At 46.0% G+C, this 26,975-nt stretch overlaps 1 protein-coding gene across 1 annotated transcript in view; it reads right to left on the reverse strand.

Moving 5' to 3' along the window:
• Positions 1 to 26,975, reverse strand: part of PPP4R4 (protein phosphatase 4 regulatory subunit 4) — a 102,877-nt gene that overhangs the window by 41,663 nt on the left and 34,239 nt on the right. Inside the window, exons 3-5 of the mRNA XM_062181266.1 lie at positions 25,503 to 25,605; positions 2,080 to 2,227; positions 1,157 to 1,230 (exon numbers count right to left, since the gene is read on the reverse strand). Coding sequence (XP_062037250.1) covers positions 1,157 to 1,230; positions 2,080 to 2,227; positions 25,503 to 25,605 — 325 coding nt within the window. The remainder of the gene's footprint in view (positions 1 to 1,156; positions 1,231 to 2,079; positions 2,228 to 25,502; positions 25,606 to 26,975) is intronic.

A 26,975-nucleotide genomic window follows, 5' to 3' on the forward strand; every position in this document is an offset into this window, starting at 1 on the left:
ACATCTACTGAAAAATGAGTTTAAAAGAATATAGGAAAACTATGCTCAGTGAAAAATAACCAAATGTAAATTCAAATATGATCACTAATCTGCCGAGCAGCAACCATATATAGGGAAACCCTGAAGGGCTACATATCAGAATCAAGAGGACAAGTGCATTAACACTATAAATTATTGTTCTTCTTTCCATTTTCTATATTACTCAAATTTCCCACAAGGAGCATGCACTGCTTTCAGAATGGAAAACAACTTTATTCCTTTATTTTAAAAAAATTTAAAAAATCATTAACATATACTTGTACATTTTTATGGGGTACAGTGCAATATTTCAACACGTGCACACAGCATAAAATGATCAAACCAGGCAACCTGCTTTTCCATTTTCTTATGTTCCCTTGGTGTTTGAAGCTACCAGATCCTCGCTTCCAGTTCTTTATACAGAGCCTAACATAGTGCTGTCAGCTATAGCTACCCGCTGTGCTGTGGCACGCTGGAGTCACTACTTCTACCTGACCCCTCCCTGACTCGCCCTTCCTGTCCCAGTCTCTAGTAATCACTGTTCTAAGTTCAGGTGACCATTTTTTCAAACTTCCACGTGAGAGTACATGCAGTACTTGTCTGGATGTGTCTGGCTTATTTTACAAAACATAATGACCTCCAATTCCACGCATTTTGCTACCAATGTCAGGATTTCACGCTGTTTATGGCTGAATCACACGCAGTTGTGTATTTTACCACGTTCCCTTCTTGCATTCATCTACTGATGGACAGCTGGGCTGAGTCCATGACTTGGCTAACAGGAACAGTGCTGCACTGAGCAAGGGCGGTCAGGCCGGTGTAGCTTTGGTATGCTGGCTTCACTTCCTCGGGACATGCACCCAGACGCCGGACAGCGGGGCCGCATTCTAGTTCTACTTTGAGTTTTATGAGGAACCTCCACATTTTTCTTCATACGGACGTACTCATTTGCATCCCCACCAGTAGTATGTAAGAGTTGCCATTCTAACTGTAACGAGGCAATATCTCATCGTGGTTTTGATTAATGTATTCCCTAAAAGCTTGTGATATTGAGCAGTACTTTTATAAAAAGAATTTTGACAAAAAAAAATCCATAGATTAACTTATTGGCGGGGGGAGGGGGAGGGATGGACGTTACCTCGTGCCTGAGGGTTTCTTTTGGCAATACTTCTATCATAGACAGAAGGGTTTCCAGCCACGCATTGCTGACACCTGATTGGCAAAAATATAACATGCTCAATTAAATCTCTCACAAATTCAGGTTCAAACCAGTCACTAATAGTCACAATAACATTTAATGACAAAATGAGAACAATGATTTGTATTACTATTCTAAGAAGATTTTCTGCTTTTTGTCTTAGCTAACACCTAGAAAACTTTTCTGTTTTTAAAAATAATGTTAGGGGTATCTTTAAAGTTAAGCTTCCTAACTGTATAATAATACTAGAACCACAAATGCAAAAACAGAAAAAATTCTAAGGATATAATCATCAGCTAAACTTCAGCCTTTACGGACACTGAGTTGTGTTTTTTTGTAAAGGAGACAGCGTGACTATCTGAAGCCTTCTGAGCGTTGTCAGCATGGTCTCACTTGGCTACCTTCAGACCAACAGGACGCAAGCAGCCCCACGCGCCTCCCTAGGACCACAACCCAACGCAGAAGGAACAAGCCAGGCCCTGACCCGCGTCCACACACCCCCCCAGGACCACGACCCAACGCAGAAGGAAGCACGCCAGGTCCTGACCTGCGTCCACGCACCCCCCCAGGACCACGACCCAATGCAGAAGGAACAAGCCAGGCCCTGACCCACGTCCACGCACCCCCCCCAGGACCACGACCCAATGCAGAAGGAACAAGCCAGGCCCTGACCCGCGTCCACGCACCCCACCAGGACCACGACCCAACGCAGAAGGAAGCACGCCAGGCCCTGACCTGCGTCTATGCACCACCACCCCCAGGACCACGACCCAAAGCAGAAGGAACAAGCCAGGCCCTGACCCGTGTCCACGCACCCCCCCAGGACCACGACCCAACGCAGAAGGGACAAGCCAGGCCCTGACCTGTGTCCCTGTGCTCCAGATGCAGCAGGATGACTTGCAGGAAAGAGTGGGCGTACGCATGAACTGACACTGATTCTTCCTGCAGGATGGTCAGAAATGACACTGCAGCCGCTAACTGCATTTCCACTCCCGCAACATGGAGCACTTCCTGTGTGATCAGAGAGAGTTTGCTAGTTACACAGCCGAGAGAACAGACATCGTAAGGTTTAAGTCCATGGCTATAGAAACACAGTCTATAAAATTACCACATATGAGCTTTAAAAATACGTACTTCTTCTTCTTAAGAGAACTGCACTAATCTGCTCCTGGTCATTTCACTCATCACATCACATAAAATTCAAATGTCTTAAAACTTATGAACACCATTCTGTTGCTTTACTGAATAAAACCATAGCAGTACCTGAGCCTTTAAACAACAAGCAGTTTTAACAGATCTCAATTTATATTTTGCTATTGGCACTGTACAATTTGTCATCCTACCTAGAGTAATAATGTCAAAACGCAATCACATGTGTTTTCATTACTTGTATTTCTGCTTCAAAAAATAAACATTATGTACTCTACTATAACAAGGGATGGGCTTAGGAGTGTGAAAACCTATTTTCCCCTTTAAATAATTGCTCAGGATGCAAATTACTAAAAAGTAAACTCTTTTTAAAAGAATTTCTTAAATATATGAATTTTATTTAAAATTAATTTTATTAATGCCATGTCTATTCACCATTAAAGAATTTTTAAAATGCATATCCAAAATTAAATACTGCAGTAGAATATTAGTTTTCACTACATCAGTCAAAAAGCTATCTTTACAAACCTCGTCAAAGATACTGCCTGATCTTCTCTGGAAGAGTGTGTGTATGTTCATGCACACATACGCATGTATGGGTAGTGTAAATGCAGCATAAGGCATTTTTTTGTTCAACTGTGGAAGTTACTGGAATTTTCCTTGTATGCCCATTTTATAAGCAATATGATAAAACTAGCAAAAAAACATGGAACTCATAGTCATAAAACTGAGTTTCACATCTTAGGAAAACTAATCTTCTGCATTATTTCCTAGTGTAATGTATAAAACATGGTTATGGCACCATCTTCATAGAGATTTAAATGATTCAAACAGAACTTGAATGACTTGCCAACTTGCTGTGCAAATGGGCATTTAACAGTGACCTCTGCAATCCACTGTCTCCTCTCTTCACAGCCCTAGGGCCACCTAGTAGGAATTCCATCGCATTCACAACCTGACTAAGCTCTCCACAAACCCCTGCTTCTCCAGTCCTCCTCCCCTCACAAAATGAGTAAGTGGCAGCTCTGCTCTTCCGGCTGCTCAGCCTAGCCCTCTGGAGTCACCCTTAACCCCTCGCAAGCCCTCACTCACTTTGCTGATCATAAGATCAGCAAATCCTGAAGGAGCTACCTTCAACACGGATCCGGAATCTGGCCGCTGAGCACCTCCGCTGCTACCATCTTGCTCCACCATCTCAGCTGGCATCATTCCAACAGCTGGTCCTTGGCTCCACCATCGTCTCTACTATCTATTCGCTATACAACCACCCGAGGGATTCTTACAGAAAGTCAGATCATGGCACTTTTCAGCTCAGAACCTCCACCGGCTTTCCATCTCAAAGGCAAAGTCAAGTCCTTCTAAGTTCTTACCGACTGGTTTTCAAGCCCGTCTTTCCCCATTCTTCCACAGGGCTGGCTCCCTGACCTCTTTCTCACCTCTACACAAAGATCACCACCTTTTCAATGAGCGCTTCCCTGATGGCTCCGTTCTAAACGGAGACTCACTCCTGACCCTAGCTCCGCCACCCCTCTTTAGGTTGGCTCATCACCGTCACTAGTGCACAGCCCAGTCATTCGTTCACAGTCTGTCTCCAAGACCAGATCTGAGCTTCCTGACTGCAAGAATGGCTGTCCATTCTCTGTTGCCTCCCGCCTCCTGGCACACGTTTGGGGCAGGCACTCAGGGAGGCAGCCACTGGGTGACTCTCACCCTTCCACCTAAGCTCCTGCTTTCAATGCCCTCTCCCTTCACACACATTTCCACACATCCTAAAACGAGCTTTCAAGATACGCGGAGGTGGGTCCTGAAGAGTTAGACAGAAGGGAATTAAGGATCAGATAGAAAAGCAATCTCAACCCTCTTTCCATCACATCCACAGGGAGATGGTCCCACCTTCTTCTACCCCAGCATGTCCGTAACCATGACCCACAGCAAACTCCAGGCACTTTGATTCAGCACAGTGATGCCACTGTCTGTTATCGCGCTGGGAAGTGACACAACATCCCCATAGCAGAAGAAACAGACTCAGAGCAGTGACGGAGTTGCCTGAAGCCCAGCGAGCTCATAACCAGCAACCCCGAGACTTAACCCTGGCCTGCACAGTCAAAGCCCTGCAAGGCCCTGGACTCTCCCTCACGGAGTCTGGACATCCAGTCACCCTGCACGTGGCCGTGTGGGAGATCCGGCCACGTGCCCTGGCTGTGGCACACGTTTCTGTGCTAGGCTTAACTCCTGGAAAGCCGATCACATACGAAGCTGAAGGTTTGGTTTGGCTTTGTCCTAATCTTTTGTATCACAGGCACAACTGTTATTTTACAAGGTTTTTCAGCCAACAGACAATGACATATTTTGAGGTCATGGCTGAGAGAAAAAGAGAAGGAGCATTAAGACAAAAAGTGGAGGCCATGATGGGTCTCTTAGATCAACCCTCCCACACTCCATTCCCAAAAGAAACATTTGTTCCACCCTAACAATACTGGAGCTGGGAAACGCTTTTGGAAGATTTGATGTGGCCAGGATACATCACTCCCAGGTTTCAGAGAACACAGCTTTTATTTAGAAACAGAAAGGACTTTGCAAAGAAATAAATTCTGAGGGCCACCATGTCCACTCCAGTTCACGTGGGTCTGCAGTTTACGTTCCAAGAGCTGTAATTATGCCCCCGCTTAACGGCAGTAAGGTCCTGGGTTTTGAACACATGCAGCCTTTATGCAGAAGAACACGAGAAGCTCGCCAGCGTCATATCTTCTTCCTGTATTACTTAGTCTTGACTCCCGCAGCAACATTTGCCCCAACTATTTTGCATCTAATTTTCAAAATATCCTCAAGTCTTATCAGGATTTGGCTTTTTCTCTTGTTGTGCTGACTTCAGCCTCTGGGACTGTCCACTGTTAAGAAACCAGCACAGACTAAGAGATTTTATCACTGCTACAAATCAACGGATTTCTAAACGTACTTTTCAGAAACATAACACAGTAAGAGCTTGGTACTTACCGGTCAGTGCTCTCCTCCACAGCCACACCCTCTGGACAAACATTAGTGAGATCCATACTCTCTGGATAAATAAGTGTGCATCCTCATGGACCTTGGAAGACACTGAAAGGTAAATTCCTCTGTGGCTGAAGTGCAGGCCTTAGCGCCAGTTACCACTCCTCTGACTGCTACTGTGAAGGATGGCACCCCAACTCGTACTCCTCAAACACGAAATGAGACAGCTGAGAAATGAGTTAATGGTACACTTCCAATTTCCCTTTCAAAGAAGCAAAGTGGGCCAGACACTTCTGCGCCTAAATTCATTCTTTAGTTAGCATGAATGATACAAAAAAAACAAAAAATATTTTGTAAAACAATGTAATCCAAGCCTTGCGGAGCGGACAACAGTTCTGTCTCCAACAACTTTGTGTTGCACCCACAAGAAGACGCTTCTCTTCACAAGACACAGCCTACAGAAGCAGCAGTGAGGCGTGGGCTTATTCCAAGAGAGCAAATATTTTCGAATGACCCATTCTGACACTAATCTTACTGGAAAGTATGTTTACCGTGAGGGTGCTTGGGGGAGGTAGAGAACTCTAAAATGACAGTACCTTTGTGTATTTTGAGAGGTAATATCATAGATTATTTTGAAGTAAAATAATAGGGATTTAAATATTAAAGATCTAGGACATATCAAGTATCTGGAGGACTAAGGGTAAAAATGTAGGAATTTCCAGGATTAACAATAATACTGAACAGGTTTTTTTCACTTTACAATTGCAACACTTATAAAAGACTTTAACTCAAATGACTGACACATGCTAACTCTTAGACTCCTTTAACAATTCACTGTGATATCTCCTTCTTTTCCCTGTCCCTGATGGCCACATTCCACATCCAAATAAAAGGCGGGGAGAGCTCACAGAAGGCCTGGAAATTAAAATCTGAGAGGGACAGTAAAGGAGAAAACAGCAAACTGGGATAACAAAGGAATGTGCTGCACACTTCTGTAAATCTGATTTCAGTGACTAAACACAAGGTTCATGAGGAGGTACACATGAAAACATCCCGAAGATCTCACTACGGTAAGGAAATACCAATGCCAACAGTAACGACTGTTATAATTGTGCAGTGAAATATCCTCCCACGTAAAGGTCACGAGGACACCAAAACAAACACACAGATGTGAGACCACAGTTCTGAACTGAGTATCTAGTTGGATCATTCTGCTATGCCATTTCTACATACAGTGAATTAGGATCATGGGTAAGTTCATGATCTAGGCACAAAATGCAAGCAAGCAGCAATTTCGAACTTTGCAAAGAAAGTATGGGCTTAGCAAATCTGTTTAATAGATGTGATAACAAATAATCATTTACCATGATCACACTATAGTTACATTTAGTTAAATTTTTTCTTAAAAAAAGTACAAACTCTTTCCTTGGAAAAAGAATAGCAATAGAAAATCTAGCAAGTTGAAATAAACAGCTAGAAACATGGCTCATTATACTTTAAGTTCTACCCTAAACTCTCTAAAGTAGTCAGACAAGAATCTCATTCAGAACTTAATATAATTTTAACTTCATTTGCATTATGTATTAAGTACCCGTATCTTGCTGAGTTTTCAGAGAAACTAAAGCGAAAAAAAAAGTCAGAGGCCTGGTTCTCTCCCTTAAGTGACTCCTGCTGATTATAAACCAATCAAGGGTTCAAAACTACTCACTTCCTTATGTTCAAGGCACCGTGTGCTGGGTGCTGGAGACCCAGCAATGAGTCAGGTTATCAATGAGTATGAAACATTTTCAGCCCGACAAAAATGGAATTTGTCACAGCAGACTTGTACTAAAGAAAATATTAAAGGGCCTTCTTTCAGAAGGAAAAATAATCCCAAATAAAAATGCTATATTCAACAACAATAAATATATGGGTAAATCTAAATAAACATAAGTCATATAAAACTAGGGAAAGGGTAAAAATATCAAAGAACATTGAAGTTTGATAGCATTTCTTGTAATGTCTATGTTACTAACAAAGAAGAGTACATAACTTCTAAACTAAAAGAAGGAGCAGGAGGGAGAATGATAGAACTACCTAATTCCAAAATGGAAATGAGAAAGAGGAACACACAGCAGCTGAGACAAGGAAAAGTAAAGATGGTAGTAAAATGACATGTGGCTACGTTAAATATAAATGGGCATGTTCTAGTCAAAAGAGAGTGTCCGGGGCCAGCAATGTGGTATAATGGATTAAGCTGCCGCCTGCAACAGCACCATCAAAATGAGCACCAGTTCTCATCCTGGCTGCTCCACTTCTGATCCAGTTCCCTGCAATGCACGTGGGAAAGCAGCAGAAGATGGCCCAAGTCTTTGGGTCCCTGCCCCCATGTGGGAGAACTGAAGGCTCCTGGCTCCTGGCTTCAGCTTGGCCCAGCCCCGGCCATTGTGGCCATTAGGGGAGTGAGCCAGCAGATGAAAGATCTCTCTCTCCCTCTCTCTCTCTCTCTGTAACTCTGCCTTTTAAATAAATAAATCTTTTTTTAAAAATAGAGTATCACATGGTATCTCATAAATATGTACAATCGTCAGTTCAATTTTTAAAAATTATTTAAATATGAAAAATAAACAAAACAGAGCATGAGACTGGTTTACAAAATAAAGCCCAATCATTCTGTTTAGAAAAGAAAATTTAAAACATTAGGACAATGAAGGAAGTTATTTCAACGCAGAAACCAAAACAGGGCTTAGACCCAGAATATCTCCAAAGTATCATTCCCCTGAACGGCTATACCAAAATGTATTTGCCCATCATCTGTTGATAGTTATCTAGGTTCTTATTACAAATAAATTTGAGATGAACATTCAAATGCAAGGCTTTGTATGAACATATGCTTCAATTTTTCTTAATTCTCAGAAGTGAAATGGCTGAATGGTATAGTAGGTGTGTATTTAAATTCCTGAGAAACAATTTCCCACCGTGGTTGTACCATTTCATATTGCTTTCTGCAGTGTATGAGAGTTTAAGTTGTTCCACGTTCTTGCCAATTCCTTGTATGGGCAGTTTTTTTAGTATAGATATTCTAACAGGAGTGTAGCACGTTTATGTGCATTTCTCTAATAACTATTGATGCTAAACATCTTATGTTTACTGGCAATGCACAAGTCTTCTTTGGTGAAGTGCTATTCACATTTTTGTTCACTTTTAAAAATTGGGTTGTTTTTACCAAGTTTTGAGGGCTATTTACAATGATCAAAAATGTGAACAGAATTTCACCAAAGATTTGTGTATGGCCAATAAACATAAGATATTCTGAACACATGTCCTTTATCAGATAGGTGATTTACAAATATTTTCTCCCATTCTGTCTCGTCTTTTCGTTCTCTCAAGAGCCAAATTTACTGTTTCCTTCTACAGATCATGTGTTTAGCACCACGCAGAAGAAACCTTCGCCCAATGCAAAGTCACACAGGTTTTCTTCCCTGTTTCTTCTAGAATTTTCACCATTTTAGTTCATGACACTATAGATTTATGATCTACTTTGAGTTCATTTTTTATATGGTGTGACGTACAGACCCTTTTCCTCAGTTGTTAAGAGTCTGTCTTTACACCAGTGTCATTATATAACTGTGTATTATGTCTTCAAATCAGGAAGAGCAAGGCCTCCAATTTCGTTTCTATTTTTCCAAAGCTATTCTAGGTCCTTTACATCTTCATGTGGACTTTGGAATCAGCTTATCATGTCCTACCACAAAATAAACAATTAAAACTTCTGAAATTTTTATTATTTTGCATTAAATATATAGTTTGATTTGGGGATCACTCATATTAACAGTGTTGGTTCTTCTGAGCCATGAACATAATACATTAATCTTTCCATTTACTTGGTTCTCTTCTCCCAGGAATGTTCTGTACTTTTCATTATATAAGCCCTGCATATCAACTATTATATACTTTAATGCTAGTGTGATAGCTAAAAATTCAATTTTCAGGGCATGGCGCTGTGGCACAGTGGGTTAACGCCCTGGCCTGAAGCACCGGCATCCCAAATGGGCGCCAGTTCGAGACCCGGCTGCTCCACTTCCTGTCCAGCTCTCTGCTATGGCCCGGGAAAGCAGAAGATGGCCCAAGTCCTTGGGCCCCTGCACCCACGTGGGAGACCCAGAAGAAGCTCCCAGCTCCTGGCTTCAGATCGGCACAGCTCTGGCCATTGAGGCCATCTGGGGAGTGAACCATCAGATAGAAGACCTTTCTCTCTCTCTCTCTCTCTCTCTGCCTATCCTCTCTCTGTGTAACTCTGACTTTCAAATAAATAAATAAATCTTTAAAGAAAAAAGAAAATTCAATTTTCAACTGTTTGTTTTTAATAATGTAGACATATAATTGATTTTTATATATTCAACTTATATCCTCCAACTTTCTATACTCATTTGATAGTATTTCTAATATTGTCTCTTTCATAAATTCCTACATGGAAGATCATGTAATCTTGTTGGAGTTTTTGTTGTCGTTATTTTGGTGGTTTCTTTTTTTTTATTATTCTTTCTCTGTAATGTAGATGCCTTCTTTAAAGATTTTCTAATTTATTTGAAGGACAGAGTTTCAGAGAGAGAGAGAGAGAAGAGGTCTTCTATCAACTGGTTCACTCCCCAAATGGCCACAGTGGCCAGTGCTGGGCGATGCGGAAGCCAGAAGCCAGGAACTTTTTCTCTGTCTTCCACGTGAACAGGGTCCCAACCATCTAGATCACCCTCCAGGCTTTCCCAGGTGCATTAGGAAGGAGCTGGATTGAAAGTGGAACAGTGAGGGGCCAGCGCTGTGGCACAGGAAGTTAATCCTCCGCCTGCGGCGCCGGCATCCCATATGGGCGCTGGTTGGAGTTCCAGCTGCTGCTCTTCCAATCCAGCTCTCTGCTATGGCCTGGGAGAGCAGTGGATGATGGCCCAAGTCCTTCAGCCCCTGCACCCACATGGGAGACCCGGAAGAAGCTCCTGGCTCTTAGCTTCAGATCAGCACAGCTCCGGCCGTTGTGGCCATTTGGAGAGTGAACCAATGGATGGAATACCTCCCTCTCACTGCCTGTAACTCTACCTCTCAAATAAATAAATAAATAAAATCTTAAAAAAAAAAAAAAAAGCTGGGACCTGAATTGTTGCCTATATGGGATGCCAGCATCGCAGGCATCAGCTTAACCGGCCATGCCACAGTGCCAGCACCAATGCAGATGCTTTGATTTCTCTGTTGCTTTCCTGTACTTTGGATGTGTCTAGACTGGACTTGCCCTTTATTGGAAGACGTGTTGTATCTAACTCAGCAAGGACATGTGCCATGATTTCCTTAGCAGTGTCTGTTCTCCATTTGGATATGCAGGCGATGCTGGGCCTCCCAGAAGGACTCGGGAATTTCTTGCTGCCTCTTCCATTTTCCAGAATTTCTACAGAACTGTCATTACGTCTTCTACATTTAGCCTCTGGTGTTCCTGATTCATTTGTGTCAATCCAAATTTCTGTCTGCTATCATATTACTTCCTCTTAAAGAACTAACTTTTCTGTTTCTTGAAGTATAGCTCAGGTACAATTGTTCTCTCAATCTGCTTGTCTAAAACAAGGTTTTCCAGGCTGGGCGTTTAGCCTAGTAGGTGAGACATCAGTTATATTTGTGTCCCCATCTGAGAGCCTGGGTTCCATGCGCTCCAGCTTCGGACTCCAGCTTCCTCTGAGAGTGGACCCAGGAACCAGCAGTTCTGACTCATGTAATTGAGTTCCTGCCACCCACATGGGCGACCTGGACTGAGGTCTTGGCTCGTGGCTCCAGCTGGGCCCAGCTCTGGCTATCAGCAGCATTTAGGGGATGAACTGGTAGATGGGAGGGTGGTGTCTGTCTGCCTTGGGTGAACTCTGTTTTTTCCAGTTGTTTTTATCTTTTTGTTTCAATTTGGATGATTTCAATCTTCTCTGCCTCTCGAACTAAAAAAAAAAAAAAAAAAGATTTTGCCCTCATCTCTAAAAGATATTTTCATGAGCTGGGCATTCAGCACAGCAGTAAAAATGTCACTTGGGGCATCTGCACCCAATACCAGAGACCCTGGACTCCAGGCCTGGCTCTGGTTCTGAGTCCAGCTTCCTGCTATTGCACACCCTGGCAGGCACCAGACGGCTCCACTAGATGCGTCCCTGCCACCCACATGGGAGACTCAGAGTGAGTTCCGTACTCCTGCTCACAGCCCGGCCCAGCCTCAGATGTCATGGGCATCTGAGGAGTGAATTAGCAGACGGGAGATCTGTCTTCTTTGTCCCCAGCGCCCTACCTATCAAATTAATATAAATAAACATTTCAAAGATATTTTCACTGGGTATAGATTTCTGGTCTATTTATTATTTTTTTTCTGTATCTTTTGCTAAAGATTTTTTTTTTAATTTGAAAGGCAGCATTACAGAGAGGCAGAGAGAGAGAGAGAGAGAGAGAGGTCTTCCATCCACTGGTTCACTCCCCGAATGGCCGCAACGGCTAGAGCTGCGCAGATCCAAAGTCAGGAGCCAAAAACTTGTCCGGATCTCCCAAGCGAGTGCAGGGGCCCAAGGACTTGGGCCATCTTCCACTGCTTTCCCAAACCATAGCAGAGAGCTGAATGGGAAGTGGAGCAGTTGGGACTCAAACCGGTGCCCATATGGCATGTCGGCACTGCAAGCGGCGGCTTTACCCGCTAAGCCACAGTGCAGGGCCCACTTTCCGTATTTTTAATATGACTCTCTTATCCTCTGGCCTGCAGTATTTGACTAAAGCCTCTAGTTTTCCCTTGGGTCCTTCACTATTTTCAGGACTGCCTCTTTCTTTTTGAGTAGTTTGACTATGAGAGAGAGAACATGTGTGTCTACATGTGTGTTGGTCCTGCTGTGGGCCTCCAAGCTTCTTGCATCTCCGGCTTCTTCTCTTCCATTAAGTTCAGAAAAGTGCTATTCTTCAGGCTTTTGTTCCCTGCTCTCACTTCTCTCACTCTGAGGCTCCAGTCTGCATGTATATTAACCACTTCCTGCCGTCTCAACGCGTAGGACGCTCTCTCCTGTGTTCTCCCCCCAAGTCATTTTCATCTGTGCTTCAGTGTCAAGAACCTCAATCTTCTTCTTTTTTTTTTTTTAAAGACCAGTGCTTTTTTTTTAAATTTTTTTTAATTTTATTTTTTATTTTATTTTTTTTAACAGGCAGAGTGGATAGTGAGAGAGAGAGAGATAGAGAGAAACGTCTTCCTTTTTGCCGCTGGTTCACCCTCCAATGGCCAGTGCGGCCGGCGCATCTCGCCAATCCGAAGCCAGGAGCCAGGTGCTTCTCCTGGTCTCCCATGCAGGTGCAGGGCCCAAGGACTTGGGCCATCCTCCACTGCCTTCCCGGGCCATAGCAGAGAGCTGGCCTGGAAGAGGGGCAACCGGGATAGAATCCAGCGCCCCAACCGGGACTAGAACCCGGTGTGCTGGCGCCGCAAGGTGGAGGATTACCCTGTTAAGCCACAGCGCCAAGAACCTCAATCTTCAAGTTCGCTGATTCTCCCCCCGCTGCATCCAAACTGCTGCTAGGCTTCACCTCTGTCATCATCCTCTTTCTTCCAGCATTTCCATTTGATTATTTTACAGAACCCTCTCCCTTGGAATTTAAATGTGTATACATCCACGCGTGTTGTTTTCCACCGGATTTTTTTACATATTAATCATAGTTATTTTAAATTCCCTAATACTTTCACCATCTGAGTCATCTCAGATACTACAGCTGTTTGCTTTTTGTCTTCCTAGTATTTGTTTCTTATTTTGTGTGCCCAGAAATTTTTTATCGGCTGCTGGATATTCAGTGAAGACAGAGGCAACAGTCTGGTCAGCTGTCGTGTAGGAGGTTGGATAAGTCTACTCAGTAGTGGAGCTGCGTTTAAGTTTTATTGTTGCCATGGTAACTTCCACAGCACCAGTCTCCAACCTCCTCCCATGCAGCCACTGCTGTCTTGAGTTCAATGCCTATGCCACAGGGTTTCCTGCACTACCCGCAGCCCTCAGCAGGGGGCTCCCTCCACGCTATTTGTTGGTTCCCTAGCGTAGATTACTGTTGCTTATTACTACCTAGGGGCTAACTGTGGCAGTAAGGGACTCTCAGTTATCGTGGTCCAGACCATCTTAGGCAGGGCCTTTGAGCCCGGATCTCAGGCATAGAGCTTTTTCAGCGTTCCTGTCCATGACTTAGGGAGGGGGAGGTCTTAGGAAAGGGCAAACCTCTTGCTCCTTCCCCACTGACAGCAAACCACTGCCTTCTATCAGTCCTGGTCTAACATCTCCTGCCCTCCCCCTTCTATCAGTCCTGGTCTAACATCTCCTGCCCCCCCCCCTTCTATCAGTCCTGGTCTAACATCTCCTGCCCTCCCCCCCCCCCTTCTATCAGTCCTGGTCTAACATCCCCTGCCCTCCCCCCCCCCCTTCTATCAGTCCTGGTCTAACATCTCCTGCCCTCCCCCTTCTATCAGTCCTGGTCTAACATCTCCTGCCCCCCCCCCTTCTATCAGTCCTGGTCTAACATCCCCTGCCCTCCCCCGCCTCCTATCAGTCCTGGTCTAACATCTCCTGCCCCCCCCCCTTCTATCAGTCCTGGTCTAACATCTCCTGCCCTCCCCCTTCTATCAGTCCTGGTCTAACATCTCCTGCCCTCCCCCTTCTATCAGTCCTGGTCTAACATCTCCTGCCCTCCCCCCCCCTTCTATCAGTCCTGGTCTAACATCCCCTGCCCTCCCCCCCCCCTTCTATCAGTCCCGGGTCTAACATCCCCTGCCCTCCCCCCCCCCCTTCTATCAGTCCCGGGTCTAACATCTCCTGCCCTCCCCCGCCTCCTATCAGTCCTGGTCTAACATCTCCTGCCCTCCCCCCCCCTTCTATCAGTCCTGGTCTAACATCTCCTGCCCTCCCCCTTCTATCAGTCCTGGTCTAACATCTCCTGCCCTCCCCCCCCCCTCCTATCAGTCCTGGTATAACATCCCCTCCCCTCCCCTCTTCTATCAGTCCTGGTCTAACATCCCCTCCCCTCCCCTCTTCTATCAGTCCTGGTCTAACATCTCCTGCCCTCCCCCCTTCTATCAGTCCTGGTCTAACATCTCCTGCCCTCCCCCTTCTATCAGTCCTGGTCTAACATCTCCTGCCCTCCCCCCCCCTTCTATCAGTCCTGGTCTAACATCTCCTGCCCTCCCCCCCCCTTCTATCAGTCCTGCTCTAACATCCCCTGCCCTCCCCCCCCCCCTTCTATCAGTCCTGGTCTAACATCTCCTGCCCTCCCCCGCCTCCTATCAGTCCTGGTCTAACATCTCCTGCCCTCCCCCCCCCTTCTATCAGTCCTGGTCTAACATCTCCTGCCCTCCCCCTTCTATCAGTCCTGGTCTAACATCTCCTGCCCTCCCCCCCCCCTCCTATCAGTCCTGGTATAACATCCCCTCCCCTCCCCTCTTCTATCAGTCCTGGTCTAACATCCCCTCCCCTCCCCTCTTCTATCAGTCCTGGTCTAACATCTCCTGCCCTCCCCCCTTCTATCAGTCCTGGTCTAACATCTCCTGCCCTCCCCCTTCTATCAGTCCTGGTCTAACATCTCCTGCCCTCCCCCCCCCTTCTATCAGTCCTGGTCTAACATCTCCTGCCCTCCCCCCCCCTTCTATCAGTCCTGGTCTAACATCTCCTGCCCTCCCCCCCCCTTCTATCAGTCCTGGTCTAACATCTCCTGCCCTCCCCCTTCTATCAGTCCTGGTCTAACATCTCCTGCCCTCCCCCTTCTATCAATCCTGGTCTAACATCCCCTGCCCTCCCTCCCCCTTCTATCAGTCCTGGTCTAACATCTCCTGCCCTCCCCCCTCCTATCAGTCCTGGTCTAACATCCCCTCCCCTCCCCCCTTCTATCAGTCCTGGTCTAACATCTCCTGCCCTCCCCCCCCCTTCTATCAGTCCTGGTCTAACATCTCCTGCCCTCCCCCTTCTATCAGTCCTGGTCTAACATCTCCTGCCCTCCCCCCCCCCTCCTATCAGTCCTGGTATAACATCCCCTCCCCTCCCCTCTTCTATCAGTCCTGGTCTAACATCCCCTCCCCTCCCCTCTTCTATCAGTCCTGGTCTAACATCTCCTGCCCCCCCCCTTCTATCAGTCCTGGTCTAACATCTCCTGCCCTCCCCCCCCCTTCTATCAGTCCTGGTCTAACATCTCCTGCCCCCCCCCTTCTATCAGTCCTGGTCTAACATCTCCTGCCCTCCCCCCTTCTATCAGTCCCGGGTCTAACATCTCCTGCCCTCCCCCCTTCTATCAGTCCTGGTCTAACATCTCCTGCCCTCCCCCTTCTATCAGTCCTGGTCTAACATCCCCTGCCCTCCCCCCCCCTTCTATCAGTCCTGGTCTAACATCTCCTGCCCTCCCCCCCCCTTCTATCAGTCCTGGTCTAACATCCCCTGCCCTCCCCCCCCCCCTTCTATCAGTCCTGGTCTAACATCCCCTGCCCTCCCCCGCCTCCTATCAGTCCTGGTCTAACATCTCCTGCCCTCCCCCCCCCTTCTATCAGTCCTGGTCTAACATCTCCTGCCCTCCCCCTTCTATCAGTCCTGGTCTAACATCTCCTGCCCTCCCCCCCCCCTCCTATCAGTCCTGGTATAACATCCCCTCCCCTCCCCTCTTCTATCAGTCCTGGTCTAACATCCCCTCCCCTCCCCTCTTCTATCAGTCCTGGTCTAACATCTCCTGCCCTCCCCCCTTCTATCAGTCCTGGTCTAACATCTCCTGCCCTCCCCCTTCTATCAGTCCTGGTCTAACATCTCCTGCCCTCCCCCCCCCTTCTATCAGTCCTGGTCTAACATCTCCTGCCCTCCCCCCCCCTTCTATCAGTCCTGGTCTAACATCCCCTGCCCTCCCCCCCCCCCTTCTATCAGTCCCGGGTCTAACATCTCCTGCCCTCCCCCGCCTCCTATCAGTCCTGGTCTAACATCTCCTGCCCTCCCCCCCCCTTCTATCAGTCCTGGTCTAACATCTCCTGCCCTCCCCCTTCTATCAGTCCTGGTCTAACATCTCCTGCCCTCCCCCCCCCCTCCTATCAGTCCTGGTATAACATCCCCTCCCCTCCCCTCTTCTATCAGTCCTGGTCTAACATCCCCTCCCCTCCCCTCTTCTATCAGTCCTGGTCTAACATCTCCTGCCCTCCCCCCTTCTATCAGTCCTGGTCTAACATCTCCTGCCCTCCCCCTTCTATCAGTCCTGGTCTAACATCTCCTGCCCTCCCCCCCCCTTCTATCAGTCCTGGTCTAACATCTCCTGCCCTCCCCCCCCCCCTTCTATCAGTCCTGGTCTAACATCCCCTGCCCTCCCCCTTCTATCAGTCCTGGTCTAACATCTCCTGCCCTCCCCCCTTCTATCAGTGCTGGTCTAACATCCCCTGCCCTCCCCCCCCCTTCTATCAGTCCTGGTCTAACATCTCCTGCCCTCCCCCCCCCTTCTATCAGTCCTGGTCTAACATCCCCTGCCCTCCCCCTTCTATCAGTCCTGGTCTAACATCTCCTGCCCTCCCCCCTTCTATCAGTGCTGGTCTAACATCCCCTGCCCTCCCCCCCCCTTCTATCAGTCCTGGTCTAACATCTCCTGCCCTCCCCCCCCCTTCTATCAGTCCTGGTCTAACATCCCCTGCCCTCCCCCCCCCTTCTATCAGTCCTGGTCTAACATCTCCTGCCCTCCCCCCCCCTCCTATCAGTCCTGGTATAACATCCCCTCCCCTCCCCTCTTCTATCAGTCCTGGTCTAACATCCCCTCCCCTCCCCCCTTCTATCAGTCCTGGTCTAACATCCCCTGCCCTCCCCCCTCCTATCAGTCCTGGTCTAACATCTCCTGCCCTCCCCCCACTTCTATCAGTCCTGGTCTAACATCTCCTGCCCTCCCCCCCCTTCTATCAGTCCTGGTCTAACATCTCCTGCCCTCCCCCCTTCTATCAGTCCTGGTCTAACATCCCCTGCCCTCCCCCCCCCTTCTATCAGTCCTGGTCTAACATCTCCTGCCCTCCCCCCCCCTTCTATCAGTCCTGGTCTAACATCCCCTGCCCTCCCCCCCCCTTCTATCAGTCCTGGTCTAACATCTCCTGCCCTCCCCCCCCCTCCTATCAGTCCTGGTATAACATCCCCTCCCCTCCCCTCTTCTATCAGTCCTGGTCTAACATCCCCTCCCCCCCCCTTCTATCAGTCCTGGTCTAACATCTCCTGCCCTCCCCCCTTCTATCAGTCCTGGTCTAACATCCCCTGCCCTCCCCCCCCCTTCTATCAGTCCTGGTCTAACATCTCCTGCCCTCCCCCCCCCTTCTATCAGTCCTGGTCTAACATCTCCTGCCCTCCCCCCTCCTATCAGTCCTGGTCTAACATCCCCTCCCCTCCCCCCTTCTATCAGTCCTGGTCTAACATCCCCTGCCCTCCCCCCTCCTATCAGTCCTGGTCTAACATCTCCTGCCCTCCCCCCTTCTATCAGTCCTGGTCTAACATCTCCTGCCCTCCCCCTTCTATCAGTCCTGGTCTAACATCTCCTGCCCTCCCCCTTCTATCAGTCCTGGTCTAACATCTCCTGCCCTCCCCCTTCTATCAGTCCTGGTCTAACATCTCCTGCCCTCCCCCCACTTCTATCAGCCCTGGTCTAACATCCCCCCCCCTTCTATCAGTCCTGGTCTAACATCCCCTCCCCCCCCATCAGTCCCGGGTCTAACATCTCCTGCCCTCCCCCTTCTATCAGTCCTGGTCTAACATCTCCTGCCCTCCCCCCCCCTCCTATCAGTCCTGGTCTAACATCTCCTGCCCTCCCCCCACTTCTATCAGTCCTGGTCTAACATCTCCTGCCCTCTCCCCCCTTCTATCAGTCCCGGGTCTAACATCCCCTGCCCTCCCCCAGGGCCCTTTGCTCAGAGTGGTCCTCCTTGCATGGTCCTGCAGGGGCGAGGGTCTCCTACACCTCTTCCAGAGGCAGGGGGGCCATGCATCTAGCACTCCCGTAGCAGCAACGGTTCACCTGGGCCCTGGAAGCAGGAAGGTTCGCGGCTACTTCGCTAGATGAGACTTCTCCTTCACAAGAGAGAAGGTTCTGTGGAGGTGGACAGAGCAGCTGCAGTGCCTGAGCAACGGCAGTCACCAAGGGGCGGACTCTCGAGCCCTTCGCTGCCTCCCAGTCCTTCTCATGAGCAAACAGTGAAGACTCGTGGAGAGGGGTTTACAAATGAGTGCAAGGGGCCTTGGTCTGGAGCTTCAAGTTGTTATAAAGAGATGCAGATTTGCCAGCCCCGGTCCATCTACAAAACCGTGTTAAAGTCGCAGCAGATTTTTTCTTATGCGGTAGCCACTCTCCCTCCTACACTCTGCCGTAAGTTGGTGTCCCTGTGTCCCATCTCTCCTCAGTGGGGTTTGTCCCCTTGGTCGCCTTGTGATGCGCTCAAGGAGAGTTACCATTACGTGGGTTTTGCGCATGACCTGCTGTTAGAACAGGAGTGACGTGCTCTGCCAGCTTCCTGTATCTGACGTGGAATTAGAACTGATTGCATTGGTTTTGTGCCCTGAAAGGAGTCCCTGCGGTCTTACAAGCTTTACCACACGTTTCAAAGCCGTCAAGAAACCACACTTAACTTTCATTGCAGGCGGGGTAAAACAACAAGTGAAGCACACGTGGGAACCTGGTCTCCTCCAGAATTTACAGGAAGGTGAAGTCCAGGTTCATCAGAAGTTGTAGCTCCCACAACTCTCTCTATAGGACCAGAAAAACTTAAACATTCAGCAAATGTTTTCATAGAACCTGGATTACCATTGCAATCAGCAATGTCTGTTTATTTTGTCTTTATATATTTTTTTTTTGACAGGCAGAGTGGACAGTGAGAGAGAGACAGAGAGAAAGGTCTTCCTTGGCCGTTGGTTCACCCTCCAATGGCCGCCGCGGTAGGCGCGCTGCGGCCGGCGCACCGCGCTGATCCGATGGCAGGAGCCAGGTGCTTCTCCTGGTCTCCCATGGGGTGCAGGGCCCAAAGACTTGGGCCATCCTCCACTGCACTCCCTGGCCACAGCAGAGAGCTGGCCTGGAAGAGGGGCAACCAGGACAGGATCAGTGCCCCGACCAGGACTAGAACCCGGTATGCCGGCGCCGCAAGGCAGAGGATTAGCCTAGTGAGCTGCGGCGCCGGCTTATTTTGTCTTTAAACAAAAATATATGTACATAAAAGATGAAAAACATGGATATTATTCTTAAAATGCTTTGTGGTCAGTGTATTTTAATTTAGAGCTGTAAATCATAGTGTATGTGTTGGATCCCCCTCTGTCCTCTTTGAAGAATTCATGTGACAGCATTTAGGCCCACCCTATTTGGCCAGGATAATCTCCCTATCAAGATCCTTAACCACATATGCAAAGGATTTTTTTCCAAATATGGTAAAATTTATAGTTCCTGGGAATTAGGTCTTGATATTAAATTAATTTAATTGAGGAGTCCTTAATCTGCCTATCACATCACTTAAATAATTTTCATGTAAAAAGGCAGTAAATTATGACGATGCTTTTAAAGATTTCTCTGGGGGCAGTGCTGTGGTCCAGTGGGTTAAGCCACCACAGGCAACATCAGCATCCCATATCAGAGCATCGATTCCAGCCTGGCCACCCGCGTGGGAGACGCAGACGGAGCGCCAGGCTCCTGGCTTCAGCCTGAACCAGTCCTGGCCATTGCAGTCATCTGAGCACTGAACCAGCAGAGGAAGGTCTTTCAGTCTCTGTCTCTCCCTCTGTGTCACTCTCTGAAATAAATAAATCAATCTTGGGGCAAAAAAAAAAAAATCTGAGTGAGTAGGCTCTCAGGAGGTGAAGCAGAAGCAACAGGTGCAGTGAGGAGGCTGTTGTAACAACCAGATGACTAACTGGAGAAGTGACTACGCAGTCTGCTTCTGTGGTAGCCATGGTGATCTGATGAGATGCTGAACAGCTGCTCAGAGGAAGGACTCAGGAGTCAGGCTTCCAGTTCAAACGTTTATTGGTTGGTTTCTTTGACATTCAGAATGAGAGAGAGGGAAGGAGAAAAAGAGAGAGAGAGAAAGGGAGGGGGGGGAGAGAGAGAGAGAGAGAGAGAGAGAGAGAGAGAGAGAGCGAGCCAGAGAGTCATTTTCCATCCATTGGTTCACTCCCCAAGCCAAGAGACAGGAATTGCAACTGGGTCTCCGATGTGGGTGGCAGGAGCCCAGGCTTTTGGGTCATTGTCCACTGCTTTCCCAGGTGCATAGCAGGGAGCTGGATCAGAAGCAGAGCATCTGGGACCTGGAACCAGTGCTCTGATAGGTGACAATGGTGTCACAAGCAGCAATTTAACCACTGCACCACAACACAGGCCCCTGTTCAAACTTTATTATTCCGCTTGCTAGTTCTGTGACTTTGGGCAAGTTGTTTAATGAAGCTGTTTCTTCCTCTATTAAGTGACCATTAGAGAACTACTATGAGATAAGAGATAAAAACGTGTGAAATGACTGAGTACAACATCTGACACACACAATATCCACAGTGCCTATTTTTATCTGTGCCTGACACCGCAGACTTTTACAATTTTATTACATATATTTTGCTAACCAAAATGTAACTGAAAAACAGTTCAATGAATTTAATAACTCAACAGGTGGAGACACTTTTTTCGCACTGCACTATAGTCATCTATGCTACATGATGTAATTATGTCTTTGACAATTTTACATTTTATAAAAGACTACAGTATTTTATAAATTTATCTTGACAATCAAATTCTTTCACTTCTATATAACCAGAAGTTCAAATAAAAAATTGAAACCTAACATGTCAGATTTTAGTTTAATATATTGTGAAAAAAAATTAAAACTTAATTAAAAGGACCAATAAGAAAAAAAATATTTCTTCAATAGATACCCTAAGGATTAAACCACATAATGTGAATACGTAAGCACTACAGCAACTATATTTAAGTGTGTATTTATATACAGGGAACTTAAATTGGAGGTCAAAATATTTCTTTTCTAGATTCTTACTTGAATTTAATCTAGCAGTGAGTTACCTAATTGCACTACCATTCATTGTCCCCATGGATACAACTTAGAAAGGAAATCAGAGAACTCCTGTGGATTCGTTCAAGTCCTATCCTAACCTTGTTTCTGTCATTTCATTTATAACTTTAAATCCCTTCCTCTCCAAAATTGTGAAAATAGCAATCCATTTGAAAACCACTTTTCAGAGGCCAGTTCTGTTCTGTGGCATAGCAGGTAAAGCTGCCGCCTGCAGTGCCGGCATCCCATACGGGCACCAGTCAAGATCCGGCTGCTCCACATCTGATCCAGCTCTCTGCTGTGGCCTGGGATAGCAGTAGAAGATGGCTCAAGTCCTTGGGCCCCTGCACCCTCATGGGAGACCCAGAAGCTCCTGGCTCCTGGCTCCTGGCTCCTGGCTTCAGATCCACCCAGTTCCAGTGCCATTTGGGAAAGGAGCCAGCAGATAGAAGATTCTCTCTCTTGCTCTCTCTCTCTCCTTTGCCTCTGCCTTTCAGATAAATAAATCTTTTAAAAAAATTTTTTTAGCTAATATGTTATTAAAAGGATGAAATGAAAATATAATAAAAATGTAATAAAACAAAAATATAAAAAACAATTTCAGTGGGAAATTTCAGAATACTTAAAACAATAATAACTTCCTCCATCATTTTATCTAGTGTTTTTTTTAAGGTAAGGACAAGGCAAAAGGTGAGCTCAAAAAGCCGATTATCTGCCTGTTGTAAATGTGGTAAAAAAATCTTGGGAAGGATTACTTCTCGAATGAATTATTTTGAATTCTCTAAAAGTAAATCAGTCACAGAAGGCCAGGATTATTAGCAAGCATGCAATCATTCTTGCCACGGCTCTGACAGTCTATCACTCAAGACACTGAAGCCAGCAGTGCCCAAGCCCAAGCTGACATCTGAAATCACCCCTCATTCCACAGCCAACCATTCACAGGCTCTGTTCGTTGTAGCTCACTAAATGGATCTCAAGTGTGCGCACTGTCCTCCACTGCTTTAGTGAGTTGGCCTAATCTAAACCACCATCAAATATCGTAAGCACAGTGCTGCAAACTCCCTGACTGTACCATTCAATCCACTCGTCACAGGATAATGACCACAGTAAAACTGCAAATGGGATTAAGTCACTGTCCTGCTTAAAGGCGTCAATAGCCTTCCACTGTCCTAGGACCAAAAGCCAGCTCTGGCATGCCCCGTCCCTGCCCGTCTCTCATCGCCCCCACACCCATCCAGCAGAGTCCAACCATGCTTCCTCCTCCCGAGTTCCCAGCTCTCTCACCTTGGGCTCCCTGCTGCTCTCTGCTGGACTAGTCACTCCTCACTCTCACGCGGTCACCTCCCCACACCCTCAGCTTTCGGCTCCTCCCAGAGGCTCTCCTGGACTTCTCGGCACAAACCGGGCCTCCCTGCTAGTCTATTACTTTTCCTCACCGCCCCCTCTTCTTTGCCTTCAGAGTCCTGATCACCAATTACAGTTATTCCTTTTCTGCTTTTTGGTTTCCTTGCTCAGTGTCTGCTTCCCGCTCTGGACTGCAGCCTCCTGGCAGAACAGCTCCATTTGCCCAGTGCTCTGAACACGGAGAAGTACTCAGTAAATACTCACAAGTGAATGGCATGTCATGATCACTAAATGCACACTTTGGGACACAAGACTGCTTTTCTATAAAATTAAGTTATGGCTAAGGCAAAGATAAATAAAGTGGCTATATGAGATTTTGTCATGGTTTTATATCCAGAGAGTAACCCACTCATAGAAGCATAGCAGGATTCAAGTGCTAACCAGGAATACCAGTAAGTCTTTACAATATCCAAATACAATGATTTTTAAATGATTTGCACATCAACGTGGGCCTTATAATTTGAAGTGGCATTAATTGTTTGACCACCTGCCCCCCATATGAAGCTCTGTAAGGCTGTTACTGTTGAGTTGCCCACAGTCCTCCTCGATGGCTCCAGTCTTCAGCGAGTGTGAGCCGGGGTCACATAGTGCTCTTCTGTCACCAGGGCTCACAGCACACCACGCAGATGCAAAGACCCCAGAGATCGAGGTCCCGGCAGACCCCATCCCGCTCTCTGACCGCTGTGTTTGAAGCTTAGGCTCTGAGGCATTGGCTGCCAAGAATGGGAACAGCTGATCACAAGCCAAGGCTCAAGGAGGTGAGACAGGTCTGGGAGGCCCCAGCCCCTACATCCCGGTTTCCTGTTGGTGGTCATGTAGCTAAATGTGTTTCCGTAGACAAACCCACTCTGACCCTCTGCTTTAGCCGAGAGGCTGGGTATCTGGCGCCAGTCTGTCAACTGCCCGTTTGCTAACATCGTAAACAAATGTCCTCCCCTTCTTTTCCCCAAATCCTCCATCCTTCTGAGGTTCGATAACAGCTCTACATGCAGCTTAGTTATTGCCCACAGTCCTCATCTAATCGTTCGTTTTTGTAATTCTCCCTAAGTTGGTATAGAGCAAGGTAAATGAGGCCCCTAATAGTTGCTTGTTGATGAACTAAAGAAATGAAGGAATCACTCAGCAAGAAAGGTTTCCTAGTATGTATGTATGTATTCTTAGTACACATTCTCTCTGCACCCACTCATTCAGCTGATCAACATTCTGAATTCATTTTAATAGAAGCTTATTGAAACTATATCACCTACAACAGGCATAGCTTATAGTGTCAGAAGATACATTTGATTATTTGAATAAATATGATACGCATATATGAATACATAAGATGCTGTATACACACCTATGAAGTTCAGGTTTTGGAGGAACTGTTGTTAAATTGCCTTTATTGTGAACCTATTAGCAAAAGGAATTTTGCAAAACAACTTAGAGACCGTTAGAGGTCATTATTTTCTATCTTTCGCTGTTTTTGTCCTAGCTTTCTAAAACTCTGTACATTCAGCATACTCTCTATGGACCGGATTTAGCTGGCTCACAGAGCGCGCAGCCTACTCAATATTTTTAGCTTTGAATCTGGTTTGCTTGCTTATATTAACTCTATAATCACAACAGCCTAAACACTTCCTACTATCAATTAACTGGCCCCTCCGCGTGCCATTCTAATAAGCTGAGGTCACTTAAGTCATGGGAATTGAATGAGAAATAAACGTGGTCTGTGTAGGCGTAATTCCTTGGAAATTATGACATGATCTTTGGAAAAATAGATATGAAAAAGTTGTATTCACTTGTGAATCATGCAATGTCAAAATAAAGATCAGCATCTCAATTCACCGTTGTACCCAGTTAAAAAAATCAAACTGTACAGAGAGACATGGGCACCTTATGAAAATCACGGGGTGCACATCCCTGAGGCAAAGGCAGGGACCGGAACCCTGCTGTGTGAAACACAGGGACGTCCTAATAATCACTGATCCTAAGCAAGTGTGAATTCATGAAAAACTAGGAGAAAGTTAAAACCAAACAGAAAGCCGAAGCACAGTATGCAAATCTCCCTCTTGCAGTCTCTGTTAGCACAAAACCTCCTCAACTGCAGAAGCAGGCAGGCTCCTGGGGACGCTGCTCTCATGTGCACACAGGTGCAATTAAATAACATAGTACCTATTGAATAGTAGATATGCTAAATGAGCCAATAATTACTAAATAGACTGTGCTGGCAGATCAAACATTTTTGTTCATAGCAAGAAAACTAATTCTGAGTGCAATAAGGGAGCAATAAAATAAATACAAACCTCAAATCATTATGGCTATAATTCATTCTTTATTTGCTGATTCCTCAAGTCACTACAGGGTCTTTTTAGGGATTATCAGCTTAGTTATATTACTGATATTGTGCAAAAACAGATTGATGTATTAATACAGATTTTAGTCAACAGAATACCAAATAAGATGTCTGTGATTTTCTAAGAATAATTAAGACTTTCTGAGCTACTAGAAAACTAACTTCATTAAAATGTCTAAATTGAGAAAATGACTGAAGAAATCTTTACACCTAATCTTCTTAAATATCTTCCTTGTAATTCAAGAACATACATGATAATATCTCCTCCAGTCAACTATCAGGTACAAAAAATCAGTCAACAAAGCCCTGATATTTTCTCCCAACAGTGACACCATGATATGAAGGGAAATGAAAAATTCAAATCTTATCTCATACCAACTTACTCTGACTTTTGGCAAGACTCTCCGAAGCGTCTCAGCAGGATTCTGTCGCATCAAAAACGGAAGATTTGCAATCACACTTGTTCCTTGGATATCTTGACCAGCACTTACAAAGAAAATACAAATTTATAAGCTTTAATTCCCTCCTTATGATTATAGAAATCACATATTAATTTGGAAATGACTGCTTTCAATAACTTCTGATAAAGTCTTTAGAACATTATTGAGATATTTCATTAATGAAATTTCATTAAGTAAAACTTAGAACAAATATATTGACATTAATTATGCTTGTACTAAAGTGATTCTCATTTAAATACATGTTTAAGTCTAAAAGTCTTGAGACTATTACTAAATATTTTAAAATTCTACTTCACTTTTTGCCTATGACCTGCCTGTTTGCTGTAGTTTACAAGAAAAAAATGTAAACACACTGCGATAGAACAACCATGGCAAGAAAAGGAACAGCAGTAAGGTCAACTACAACAAACTGTACAACAACTTTGTGTTGGTTCAATGGAATTATTGTTGCACTAGACTGACCCGTGAGCTGCCAGAGACTCTCGAAAGATCCACTCAGCACTCTGAAGGGTCAACAGGGTATACTTACACCACGACTTGCTGAAGTAACGCTCACTACAGCTCTACCAAAATAATCCCTGTGATAGTCTAGTGGTGAAAATACCTGGGGGGAAGTGTTTACATTCCTTTGAGAAATGATTCCCAAGACCCACAAAAATTATTTGCTTTTAAGATATGTAAATACTTGAAATGCATATCAAAAAGCTGTTAGTAAGGGCTATCAGAGGGAAATTTGACCTATTGTTAACTGATACCAATTTAAACATGGATTGCTGATAGATATTTACTTATTGACTTAATCTAAATCATTTTACTTATCTCTTCAGATGGAACCATTTTCAGTTATTTCATACATACCTAAAACTTTAATATATGTTTTTTAAAATAATATATTTTTGCTTTAGAGCTTTTAAGTTCAGTTAATAAGAACCATACTCTGGGGCCAGCACTGGAAAGTGGGGGTTTAAGCCACCACCTGCAACTCAGGCACCCTATATGAGCACTGGTTCAAGTTCCAACTACTCTGCTTCCTATCCTGCTCTTGCCGATGCACCTGGAAAAGTGCCTGGGCCCCTGCCACCGATGTGGGAGCCCAGACAGAGTTCCAGCTCCTGGTTTCAGACTGGCCCAGCCCTGGGCGTTATGGCTGTTGGGGATTTGAACCAGAAATGGAAGATTCTCTCTCTCTTCTCTCTCTCTCTCTCTCTCTCTCTCTCTCTCTCCCTTTCAAATACAATAGATAATAAATCTTTTAAAAGGAGCATATTCTGGCCGGCACCACGGCTCAATAGGCTAATCCTCCTCCTGCGGCGCCGGCACATCAGGTTCTAGTCCCTGTCGGGGCACCGGATTCTATCCCGGTTGCCCCTCTTCCAGTCCAGCCCTCTGCTCTGG

The sequence above is a fragment of the Lepus europaeus genome, chromosome 22 (assembly GCF_033115175.1).
Source record: "Lepus europaeus isolate LE1 chromosome 22, mLepTim1.pri, whole genome shotgun sequence".
In the NCBI taxonomy this organism is placed as follows: Eukaryota; Metazoa; Chordata; class Mammalia; order Lagomorpha; family Leporidae; genus Lepus; species Lepus europaeus.